We start from the raw sequence: 12285 nt of genomic DNA on the forward strand, positions 1-12285 counted from the left end.
GGGCGACTTGAGTGACCATTGAGCAGACCAGAGGGTTTCTAAAGATAGATCTGATGGAACCCTTCAATATACCCAGCGAGGGTCTCAAATATCCTGGTGTTTTGCTGTGCTGTATACAATCTGGAGTTAGAATGGAGAAGCTTTGAACCAAGTGTGACTTTGAACAAGTGCAATGTTGACCAGATGCTTCATGATGAGGAACCACAGGCCAGGGACCATGGGATATGTGTCAGGGAGGATGGAGATTAACTATTACAGATATGTTTTTCATGAGTCTTACTCACACAGTCATTCAATGTAATAAATCTTCCACCTTCTGCTCCCCATTGCTGTTTCTGTGAATGTTCTACCATTTCTCTGGAGCTGTCATTACATGAGACAAAGACATTGGAAATGTATTCACCTCATTCAGTGTAATATTTCTGATCTCTCATTCCCAGTGAACTTTTGAAACCCCAGTAATGTGGTGAAGGATTGTTTTAGTAGTGCACCATCTCTGAATTTATTAAAAACACATGCATAACAAGGTAACCGGCAAACAGCAAAGAATAACTCTGTGAAACTCAAAGAAGCAACCCTACCCTGACAATCACAGCCACCCCCACACTTTCCGCTGAGCTACAGGCAAGAAATAGGAGCAGGAGTAGGCCATCTAGCCCTTCGAGCCTGCCCCGCCATTCAATAAGATCATGGCTGATCTGATAGTGGATCAGTTCCACTTTTCTGCTTTCTCCCCATAACCCTTAATTCCCCTGTCTATCAGAAATCTATCTACCCGTGACTTAAATATATTTAGCGAGGTAGCCTCCACCACTTCAACGAGCAGAGAATTCCAGAGATTCACCACCCTTTGAGTGAAGAAATTCCTCCTCAACTCCGACCTAAACTGCCCCCCCTCCCCCTTACTTTGAGGCTATGTCCTCTAGTCCTGCTGTCCTTTCTAAGCGGGAAGAATCTCTCTACTTCTACCCTATATATCCCCTTCATTATCTTATATGTCTCTATAAGATCCCCCCCTCAGCCTTCTAAACTCCAACGAGTACAGGCCCAGTCTTTTCAATCTCGCTTCATAGGCTAACTCCCTCATCTCTGGTATCAGCCTAGTGAACCTTCTCTGCACTCCCTCCAAGGCCAATATATCCTTCTGCAAGTGCGGCGACCAAAACTGCACACAGTACTCCAGCTGCAGCCTCACCAGTGCCCTGTACAATCTCTCTGTGCTGCCAGATTGTAACCCCTTTGCTACTCGTGTGAGACAGTACCTGCTCTTGCGGATGTTATGAGGAATAATGTGACAGAGCACCCTCTGAGGACCCCTCCTCTTCCTCCTCACTTGTCTCCTTCACGCAGCAGCTGTTGATCTGTGAGAAAGTGAAGATTGTTAGAGGGTAATGTACATTCCAACATGTCCTGGAGACTGTTCCTAACCCAGAGCTCCATCTGACCAATGGTGAACACACAAGCACCAGGTTTTGGACTCAGCAGCAGAGCCTCTCCTGTGCCCATCACTCACTCACTCACTCACTCACTCTCTCTGGATCCACAACCTATCTCACCATCAGCGATTGCCCACCCAGCCTCCAGGTCTCCCAGCTCCAGCACTTCATCTTCCATTGGCAGAAGGATAACACAATCCAGACACTGTCACTCTTGGCTCCTTCTCTGACGCTCTGTGTCCTCTTCTACAAGCACATAAATTTCCATTGTTACTCACCCATCAAAGACACACACAAGCCTATGGTGCTGCCAGACTGCCCATCATGGGCCCACCAGGATGGTCACTCAGTGTGGGCAGTGCAGCAGTCATCTCTGACTGACCGGAACCCTTCACAGAGAGGCTGACATGTTCCTGAAGATTGATGCTGCTGTTTGGACATTGCCAGTGTCTGGGTGGAGATGTTCTTTCCACAATTTCTCTTCCATCCTTATTCACGTATCAGCCTGTAAGTTTAACGCTCACCTTGTCAGAACATATCAGGTTATTGATCCTTTTGCCTCACTGCAGCCACGTGCTGCCTGCTCTGGCCTGCGGCAGTTTCTATCCAGACTTGCTTGGGTTGATGTGACAGGTCTCCTCCTCCAGTCGTGAGGGAACAGAACCTCCCTCCAAACCGATATAGCCTTGAGAATTTCCAGGGTAGTGTCAGTGAATTGGGTTTAATCTGCCTTCTGCCATTTCAGCCCTTTGTTCATTAACCAGGGCTCCCTCACTGCTCCCTTCAGAGCCTTTAAAAGTGCTGCTGGCTGCCTTTAAATCTGGTGCCAGCTTTGCCTGAATGGGATCTTCCCCTGCAGCCAGTGGTTAAGCTCTGGAATGCACAGGGTTTTGGGGGAAGGTTGGAGAATGACTCTTAGTGAATTGCTCATTCGGAGAGTCAGTGCAAACACAATGGGCCGAGTGGCCTCCTCCTGCTCTGTAACAATTCTGTGATTCTGCCTGTGCTGCCTGAGTGGACGGATTCCCCTAACCTGTCAGATATTAATGTGCCCGTTCTGGTTATGTGTGGAGTTGGTTAGTTCAGTTGGTTTGATGTTTAGGGTCTGATGTGGAATGATGCTAATGTTGAGGGTTTGGTTTTCGTACTGGCTGTGGGGTTCATGGGGTCCCACCTCCTCCCATTGCCCCACGTTTACTAAGTTATGTCCCTGAAACCACATGTAACAAATTGTCTCCCTCTATTGGAGAGAAATACAAAGAACAAAGAAAATTACACCACAGGAACTGGCCTTTCAGCCCTCCAAGCCTGCACCAACCATGTTGCCCGACTTAACTAAAACCCCCTACCCTTCCGGGGAACATACCCCTCTATCCCCATCCTATTCACGTATTTGTCAAGATGACCTTTAAAAGTCAACACCATATCCACTTCCAGTTCCTCCCCCGGCAACAAGTTCCAGGCACCCACCACCCTCTGTATAAAAATCTGCATTGTACATCTTTTTCATTCCTTGTCCCACACACCTTAAACCTATGCCCCCTAGTAATTGACTCTTCCGCTCTCGGAAAAAGCTTCTGACTATCTACTTTGCCCATGCCTCTCAATTTTGTAAACTTCTATCAGGTCTCTCCTCAACCTCTGTTGCTCCAGTGAGAACAAACAAAGTTTCTCCAACCTCACCTCATAGCTGATGCCCTCCATCCAAGGCAACATCCTGGTAAATTTTTTGTGTACCCTGTCCAAGGCCTTCACATCCTTCTGGTAGTGTGACCTCCAGAATTGAACACTATATTCCAAGTGCAGCTTAACTAAGGTTCTATAAAGCTGCAACATGACTTGCAAATTTTTAAACTCAATACCCCGGTCGATGAAGGCAAGTATGCCGTATGCCTTCTTGACTACCTTCTCCATCTGCATTACCTCTTACAGTGACCTGTGTACCTGTACACCCAGATCCCTCTGCCTATCAGTATGAACATTTCATTGGGGGCAGTGGCTACTAACACTGTCCACACGGCAACATCACCAACCTGCAGTTGAAATATCGATACATTTCCAAGCATTATCTTCACAGAATTGTTACGGTGCACAATGAGGCCATTTGGTCCATCCTGTCTGCACCAGCTCACCAAATTAGCATTAGGAATTTGTGTCATTCTCCAGCCTTTTTCTCGTATCTTCGCTTATCATTTATATTCAAATAATCATCTAATTCCTTTCTGACTGCTTCGATGCAGCCGACCTCCACCACACTTTCCGGCTGTAATTCCAGACCCGAACCACTGGCAGTGTGAAAAAGGTTTCTCTCTCATCATCTTCAACCCCACCACACACTCCATTCCTGAGCCATTGACCATCCCATGTCCCTCCCTGTGACTCAGGGTAAGGACATGGGAATCCTGAGCTCTTCCCTTTCACCATCATCCTTTTTGTCATTTAATCACTCCGGCACTTCCATTTTGTTCTTTCCTTGTCACCCGCCCATCCCCAGCTCCCTGTCACTTAAAACAATTTAATTCACTGCGATTTCCAAGTTCTAATTTAAGCTGATTGAACTGAAACTAAATCTGTTTCTCTCTTCACAGATATTGCCTGACCTGATGAGAGTTTCCAACATATTTTATTCATATTTCAGATTTACAGCATTAATACAATTTTGCCTTCTGTATGAACTGAAATTGTGTTTCTTGAATGTCCTGCGCTGTACATTATTATTGTTAATGATCTTATTCTTAAAAACACTGTGGATTTACCCTGATTCCTGTTATTTTTTTCTCTCTCTGATCTCCAGTCTGAAATATAACGCTCTCACCAATTCTTGTGCCAAGGACCTGGCCTCTGCTCTCAGTACAAACCGCTCACTGACAGATCTGAATCTGGGTCACAATAAACTGGGAGATTCAGGAGTGAAATGGCTGTCTGTGGCTCTGAGGAATCCGGACTGTAAAATACAGAAACTGGAGTAAGTAGCAGACTGTGTGAGATTGTGTTTATAATAACTGAATATTCAACAATATAATTTCACCACTGGTATTTGTATAAAAAACACTGCCCATTACTATTGGCGTCAGTTATGAATAAGGAAAATTGTGTTTCCTCTGACTCCTGTTGCTTCTCTCTCTGATCCCTGAGCAATGGGATGTCAGTCCCACAGATCCTTATGTTGAGGGTGTGGGGGAATAATGTTATGGTTCACCCTCTGAGGTTCTCTCCTCCTCCTCAGATGTGCACAGCTCTCCCCGGACACAGCATCCATTGATTTGCGAAAGGGTGGGCGGTCACATCTCATTCACTCTTTTTTGTAGTGAAAACAATCTGTATTTATCCAACCTCTTCTCAACTTTCCAGTAAACCTTCTCTGCACCCTCTCCAAAGCACCCACATCCTTCTGATAGTGTGGCGAACAAACTGCAAACAATATCAGAAATGTGGCCTGATTAAAGTTTCATACAGCTGTTGTATAACTTGCCAACTTTTGTATTTGATGCTGCAGTCGATGAAGACAAGCATGCTGTCTGCCTTCTTGACCACCTCATCACCTCATCCACCTGTGTTACCACTTTCAGGGATCTGTAGACTTGTACACACAGATCCCTCTGTAGGTCAATGCCCTGACTGGTTCTCCCATTCACTGTATGATTCGCCTGAGAATTAGGTATTTTACAAGAATCAGATTGTCACACGTTGAATAGAAGATTAGTTCACAGAATGTATTCAAGCAATTTCCTGAAGAAGCACGTTCCAGTGCCAATCACGAAACAAGCTGTTTTGAAACACGGTGATGTGCAAATGTGTGGCATTTCCAACAAAAATACATTCCTTTCATTTGAAAAACAGCAGCAGAAGTGTTCCAGCCGTTGCTAATTCAAGGATTGTATTAGATTAAGTGAAGATATGGCACCGTTGTCATCACTGCTGCCGCACAGCGTCAGGGACCTGGATTCATTCCAACTTTGGACAACTGTCTGTGTGGAGTTTGCATGTTCTACTTGTCTCTGTGTGGATTTCCTCTGGGTGCTCCTGTTTCCTCCCACAGTCCACAAAATATGCAGGTTAGGTGGATTTGGCTGCTAAATTGTCCCTTAGTGTCCCAGATGTGTAGGTTAGGGGGCTTAGCAGTGTAAATATGTGAGGTTACGGGAAAACGGGCAGCTGCACATCTATTAGTCTGACAATGATACTCCAGTAAGCCATTGTAAAGGAAATGATAACAGAACAGTGAGGAATTAATGGCAGGATTAGACAGGATGAAGATGGATTTATGAAAGGGTGACATGGTGACATTAATACAGCTGTATCACAGCGTCAGGGACCCAGATTCAATCCCAGCCTTGGGTGACCGTCAGTGTGGAGTTTGTACATTCTTCCGACATCCGCCTGTGTTTCCTCTGGGTTATCTGGTTCCCATCCACACTCCAAAGATGTGCTGGGAGCTGGATTGGCCATGGTAACATTGTCCTTCGTGAAACAGTACGTGTAGGTTAGGTGGATTAGCCCTAGTAAATTTGTGATGTTGTGAGGAGCGGACCTTGGTAAGATTCTCCATCAGAGTGGGGCGAATGACCTCCTCCTACACGAGGGATTCTGTAGATGGATGATTCACACACAAGAGGTATTAATGAAAATTGGAGCACATGGGATTGTGTGGAATATACCGGCATGGATTGAGAACTGGTTAGTGGACAGGAACAAGGAGTTGGAATAAATGGGTTATTTTTGGGTTGACAGCCTCTAACTAGTGGAGTATGGCAGGGTTCAGTGTTTGGGTCTCAGCTATTCAGAATCTATATCAATGTTATGGATGTGAGGATCAAATATAATATTTCCAAATTTGTGATGAATAGGAAACTAGGTGGAAATCTGAATTGTGAGGAGGATGCAAAGATGTTTCAAGGGGATGTGGAGAGGCTCAGGGAGTGGCCAGAAGTTTGCCAGACTGACTACAGTGCATAAAAATGTGAAATTATCCAATTTTCCAAAAAAAAGATAGTAAGACAACTCCAAAGATATTTTGATGTCCTTGTTCATGAGACACTGAAAGCGAAGATGAGAGCAGTTAAAATAACAAATGGTAAGTTCGCCATTATTCTAAGAGGATTTGAGTTGAAGAAAAAGATGTCTTCCTGCAATTATATACAGCCTTGCTGAGACCAACCTGCAGTATTACGTACAGTTTTGGTCCCCTGACTGAAGAAAAGGTGCGTTTGGTATGTTAAGAAAGTTCAGTAAAATAGGTCCAGGCGCAGACATGCTGTCCCATGAGGAATAAATAAAAAAAACATTTTATTCTAAGGCCTTTAGAAGAATGACAGCTGATCTTATTCAGACACTATTTGATGGCGTTCAATAGGCCAGATGCAGAAATGATGTTTCCCCTTGCTGAAGGGTTTAAAACCCGTGACACGGTTTGAGAATAAGGGGCAGTTATTTATACTGAAATGAGGAGTATTTGTTTTCCATTAGAATGCTGGTCAATCTTTGTTTTTTTTCCCCCAGAGAACTGCAGGGAACAGTCATTTAGTTTGTACAAGACTGAGCTCGATATATTTTTTACTGACTGAAAACGTCAAGAAATGCAAAGATAATGCTGGAAATGGTGTTGACGTAGAAGATCACCATGATCACATTGAATGTTGGAGTGGGTTTTGAAGGACTGAATGGCTGACTTCAACTCCTGTTTCTTCATTTTTTTATTGCAACAGGAATGGAATGTAAGAGTAGGGAAGTTTTGCTGCAGCTTTACGCAGCCTGCATTAGAACGCAACTGGAGAAATGTGTATAGTGCTGGGCTGTTTACATAAGAAAGGATAGAAAAGTATTAGAACAAGTTCAGAGAAAGTTCACTCGACTGATTCCGCGGGTAGAGAGGTTTATTTATCGAAGAAAATTTGAGCAGATGGGAGCAATGTCTATAAAGTTCAGAAGATTAAAAGGTGATCACATTGAGGGGATGAGACAGGGTGGTTGGTGAGAGGCTGTTTCTTCTTGTCAGAGAGACCAGAACAAGGGGACAGATTTTAAAATGTAATTGCCAGTCCCTTAAGACTGAGATGAGGAGAAATTTATTTTTTAGATAGTCGCTGGTCAGTGGAATTCTCTTCCCTGGAGACTAGTGGAGGCAGAGTCATTGAATATATTCAAGGCTGAGTGAAGAATGATTTTGGATTGAGAAGTGAATCAAGGGTTACGGGGGAGAGACAGGGGAAAAAGTTGAGACTACAATTAGATCAGCTGTGATGGAGTATGATTGAGGGTCTGAATGGACTTCTGCTGCTCCTAGTTAGTTTGTTCTTATCCCAATACGTCCTTCAGACTGCTCTCTGCAACCAGTGATGGATACACAAGCTCTATGTTTTGTCCTCACCAGACACTCTCCTGTGCCCATTCATTAGGCCACCCACTCAACCCATCTCACCAGCAGTAATTACCCACTCTGCCCCCAGGCCTTCCTGATCCAGCACTTCATCTTCCATTGGTGTAAGGATGGCAAGACCTGGATGTCTCCACTCTTCTTCACTCATTCCCTGATGATGTTTGCCGTCTTTCCAAACACATAAATTGTTCCTCACCCATGAAATATATGCACTAGCCCCGGTTTATTCAACATGTGGACCAAGGGGGGGGGAAATGGGTGAATGTGACCCTCGAAGCCCCTCAATGCGACCCCCCAGAGCGAGTTTCCAGAATCTCAGTCACACAGTTCAGTTTGAATGGAAGAATCTGTATGGAGCTGCTCCTCCAATCACAATATTTCCCATGTTTGCTGCTGATGGGTTTTTGAGCCAAACTGCAGCAAATGTGGGAGAGAAACAATTTGTGATTGATGAGGATTAAACTCTAATTATCATCTTTATTTATTCCTCATTATTGTGCTCAGCAAGTTGTTTCTTTTCATATCTCAGTTTAGTTTTTAATTGAAATTTCTGCTGTGCCAAACTTGATCATTCTGAAATCTACTCATCGGCCCCTTGAGTGAGAAAAACATTGCCATGTGTTTGCCCAGTGAATATGTTGGTGAACCCTGCTCTAGCCTATGCTGGTGCCAGCCTAACGGACATGTCTCTGACAGTCAATGCTGCTGCCTTTGCATTGCCAGTGTCTGGGTGGAGATGTTCTTTCTACAATTTCACTCTCATCCTTATTCACATATCAGGCTGTGCTGCACTCACCGTGTCAGAACACATCAGGACATTGATCCTTTTCCACACTGTAACCACGTGTCTGAAACCTGCTCACCTCCCAGCAATCTCCATCCAGACTGGCTTGTAATTATGGGATAACCTCCTCCCATCCTGAGGGAACAGGACCTCCCTCCGAGCCCGAGCAGTCGGGAGGAGCCCCTCCAGGGAGGAATTAGTGATTGGGGGGGTAACCCTTGCTCTGCTTTCTGACATTTCAGCCCCTCATTCAGTAAGCAGAGCTCCCTCACTGCTCCCTCCAGAGCTGCTGTGTTTGAAAGTCCTGCTGGCTGCCTTTGGAGATGGTGCCAACATTGCCTGAAATAAATGGGGCAGAGTGTGAACGCAGTCCCCCACTGCCACAAATTCTGCAGTCGAATATCCGGCATTGGGACATTGCAGGAGGTCAGCACATCCAGAGTGTAACGTGATAGCCTTACCCTGGGAGATCAGCCTGCTTAATCATTGTCTGTCCCTGCCAGGTAAGTACTAAACCTTATGGTGTGTGTAAGGTTAGTGAAAATAAGTTTCAGCAATGCATGCATTTTTATTCACTATGGTTCTGATATGACCTCGTAAAATCGCCTCCAACTCGATTCCAGACCTGAACCAGACACTGTAAAACAAATAGTCTTCCCTCACATCATACTTGCTTCTTTTACAAATCACTTTTAAGCTTATTCTTGTCCAAGCAGCAATACATTTTTTGCTACCTGTTCTGCCCAGCACCCTCATTATCTTAAACATTTCTATCAAATGTCCACTTAGCATTCTTCCCTCCAAGAAGAACAGTCAAAACCTCCCCATTGGAACCTCGTGGCTGAAATTTCACATCTCGTAACCAAACTTGTAAACCTCTTCAGCACTCTCTCCAATGTTCTAAGCCTTCATAAAGTATGACACGCTGAACTGAGATCTACCTAATGCATTTTACAGGTTCAGCACAGCCTCCTTGCTCTTAATATTCTGTGCCCCTATTGACAATGTTATGATCTCAGCTGACTACTGGACAGTTAGGTCTCAGAGCAGAACATCGGCTCAGCAGATCATAACTTTTATTTAGTTGTAATGTTTAGAAATGTCGACAAAAAGAATAACAATGTAGTCAATTAACTGTTAACAATACACTAAAATCTTTTCTAAAAATAACTATAATGCACCACTACTGCAACTCATCTAATTGCATGGATGTCTACAGATCTGTAAGGATGACACAAGTTACAAAATAGATCTTATGCTCTAATGTTTTCAGAAAATACACAGTCAATGTAAACCAACAAGCCAACTGTGGTCAGATACACCACTCTGTGATTCTAAGTGACATGTGCCACCCGAAATAACTTCAGTGGACTCTTCTTCAAATTCCCCCCAAATGTTTGTCACACTGTGAAAAAAAAACTAGTCTCACTGGGACTCTTGCTTCCACACGAGTGTCTCGGAGTTCCAACCTAGGGGGAAAAAAAAGCACCTTTTGGAATCTTTACTCAAACAATGCTTTCTCTCAGATGTCTTCACCAAGGATCCCCCTCCAGTATTTCAATATTTCCTTTCATTATTCCTTCATATTCAGCCATGCCAACAGATACCAGTGCCTCATAGATTGTATGAAGGTGTCACCAACTTTAGGATTATATCAGATATCTGGATTCTGGTGAACAAACTTTACCATGTCAGCACCTAGCAGCTCTGTCTGTAACTGGGTGCCTGTCTCTGCTCCTCTCTTTAACCTCGGAAGTGGTGGCTTGTTCAGAGTCAGGTTTTTTTTTGTCACTTTGACTTATATCTTCCTGACACTCCTCTTTTCCTTCTTGGTTTCTGACGGTGATTTATCTTTTGGGTTCTGCTTTCTGAATCCCTGCATTGCCCTGCCTCTACTGGCAGCCTCTGTGAACACTGTCTCGCTTCTTGGGTTAACTGGTTGCAACTGAAACTCAGCGTTTCTATCAATCGCTGTGGGCCTCTGAACATAAACAACTGAGACTGAGTGAGTGGGCGAGGACCGGGCAGATGGAGTACAATGTTAGCAAGTATGAGGTTATCCACTTTGGCAGAAATAGTAGTAGGAGGGATTACTCTTTAAAAGGCGAAAAGCTGCAGCATGCGACGGTGCAGAGGGCCCTGGGGGTCCTTGTGCATGAGTCGCAAAAACCCAGTCTGCAGGTGCAGCAGGTGATCAAGAAGGCGAATGGGATGCTGGCCTTCATAGCGAGGGGAATTGAATATAAAAGTAGGGAGGTCTTGCTGCGGCTGTATAGGGCACTGGTGAGGCCGCAGCTGGAGTACTGTGTGCAGTTTTGGTCACCGCACTTGCGCAAGGATATTTTGGCCTTGGAGGGAGTGCAGAGGAGGTTCACTAGGCTGATACCGGAGATGAGGGGGTTAGACTATGAAGAGAGACTAAATAGACTGGGTCTGTACTCGTTGGAATTTAGAAGGATGAGGGGGGATCTTATAGAGACGTATAAGAACACATAAGAACATAAGAAATAGGAGCAGGAGTAGGCCATCTAGCCCATCGAGCCTGCCCCGCCATGCAATAAGATCATGGCTGATCTGTCGTGGCTCAGTTCCACATTCCCGCCCTCTCCCCATAACCCTTAATCCCCTCGCCTATCAAAAATCTATCAACCCGCGTCTTAAAAATATTTAGCGAGGCAGCCTCCACCACTTCAACGGGCAGAGAATTCCACAGATTCACCACCCTTTGAGTGAAGAAGTTCCTCCTCAACTCTGCTCTAAACCGCCCCCCCTTTATCTTGAGGCTGTGCCCCCTAGTCCTACTGTCCTTTCTGAGCGGGAAGAGTCTCTCCACCTCTATCCTATCCATCCCATTCATCATCTTATATGTCTCAATGAGATCTCCCCTCATTCTTCTAAACTTTAACGAGTACAAGCCTAGTTTATTCAGCCTCTCCTCATAGCTCAACCCCCTCAACTCCGGTATCAGCCTAGTAAACCTCCTCTGCACTCCCTCTAAGGCCAAAATATCCTTGCGTAAGTGCGGCGACCAAAACTGCACACAGTACTCCAGCTGCGGCCTCACCAGTGCCCAGTACAGCTGCAGCAAGACCTCCTTACTTTTATATTCAATCCCCCTCGCTATGAAGGCCAGCATCCCATTTGCCTTCCTGACCACCTGCTGCACCTGCAGGCTGGGTTTTTGCGACTCATGCACAAGGACCCCGAGGTCCCTCTGCACCGTCGCATGATGCAGTTTTTCGCCACGTAAGTAATAGTCCTTCCTACCATTATTCCTACCAAAGTGGACAAACTCACATTTGCCAACATTAAATTCCATTTGCCAGTTCCTGGCCCATTCGCCCAGCCTATCTAGATCCTTCTGCAGACTCTCCACACCCTCCGCGCAATTTGCCGTTCCACCAATCTTGGTGTCATCAGCAAATTTCGACACCATACACTCGGTTCCCTCTTCCAGATCATCTATATAAATGGTAAATAGTATAAGATAATGAAAGGGATGGATAGGGTAGAGGTATAGAGATTCTTCCCGCTCAGAAAAGACAGCAGGACTAGAGGGCACAGCCTCAAGATAAGGGGGGGGGGGGGGGGCTGCAGTTTAGAACGGAGTTGAGGAGGAACTTCTTCACTCAAAGGGTGGTGAATCTCTGGAATTCTGTGCCCGTTGAAGTGGTGGAGGCTGCCTCGCT

General features: G+C 45.1%; 1 protein-coding gene and 1 non-coding gene across 2 annotated transcripts in view; one reads left to right on the forward strand and one right to left on the reverse strand.

Annotated features, from left to right (window-relative positions):
* Positions 1-12285, forward strand: part of LOC145337655 (NACHT, LRR and PYD domains-containing protein 3-like) — a 72487-nt gene that overhangs the window by 42648 nt on the left and 17554 nt on the right. Inside the window, exon 8 of the mRNA XM_080182472.1 lies at positions 4231-4401. Within this exon, the coding sequence (XP_080038598.1) occupies positions 4231-4401 (171 nt within the window). The remainder of the gene's footprint in view (positions 1-4230; positions 4402-12285) is intronic.
* On the reverse strand, positions 8946-9107 carry LOC145337658 (U1 spliceosomal RNA). The gene has a single exon (XR_013885382.1). It is a non-coding gene; the product is annotated as a U1 spliceosomal RNA (small nuclear RNA).

Source organism: Carcharhinus amblyrhynchos, unplaced genomic scaffold (assembly GCF_965287045.1).
Source record: "Carcharhinus amblyrhynchos unplaced genomic scaffold, sCarAmb.v2.hapA scaffold_55, whole genome shotgun sequence".
NCBI lineage: Eukaryota > Metazoa > Chordata > Chondrichthyes > Carcharhiniformes > Carcharhinidae > Carcharhinus > Carcharhinus amblyrhynchos.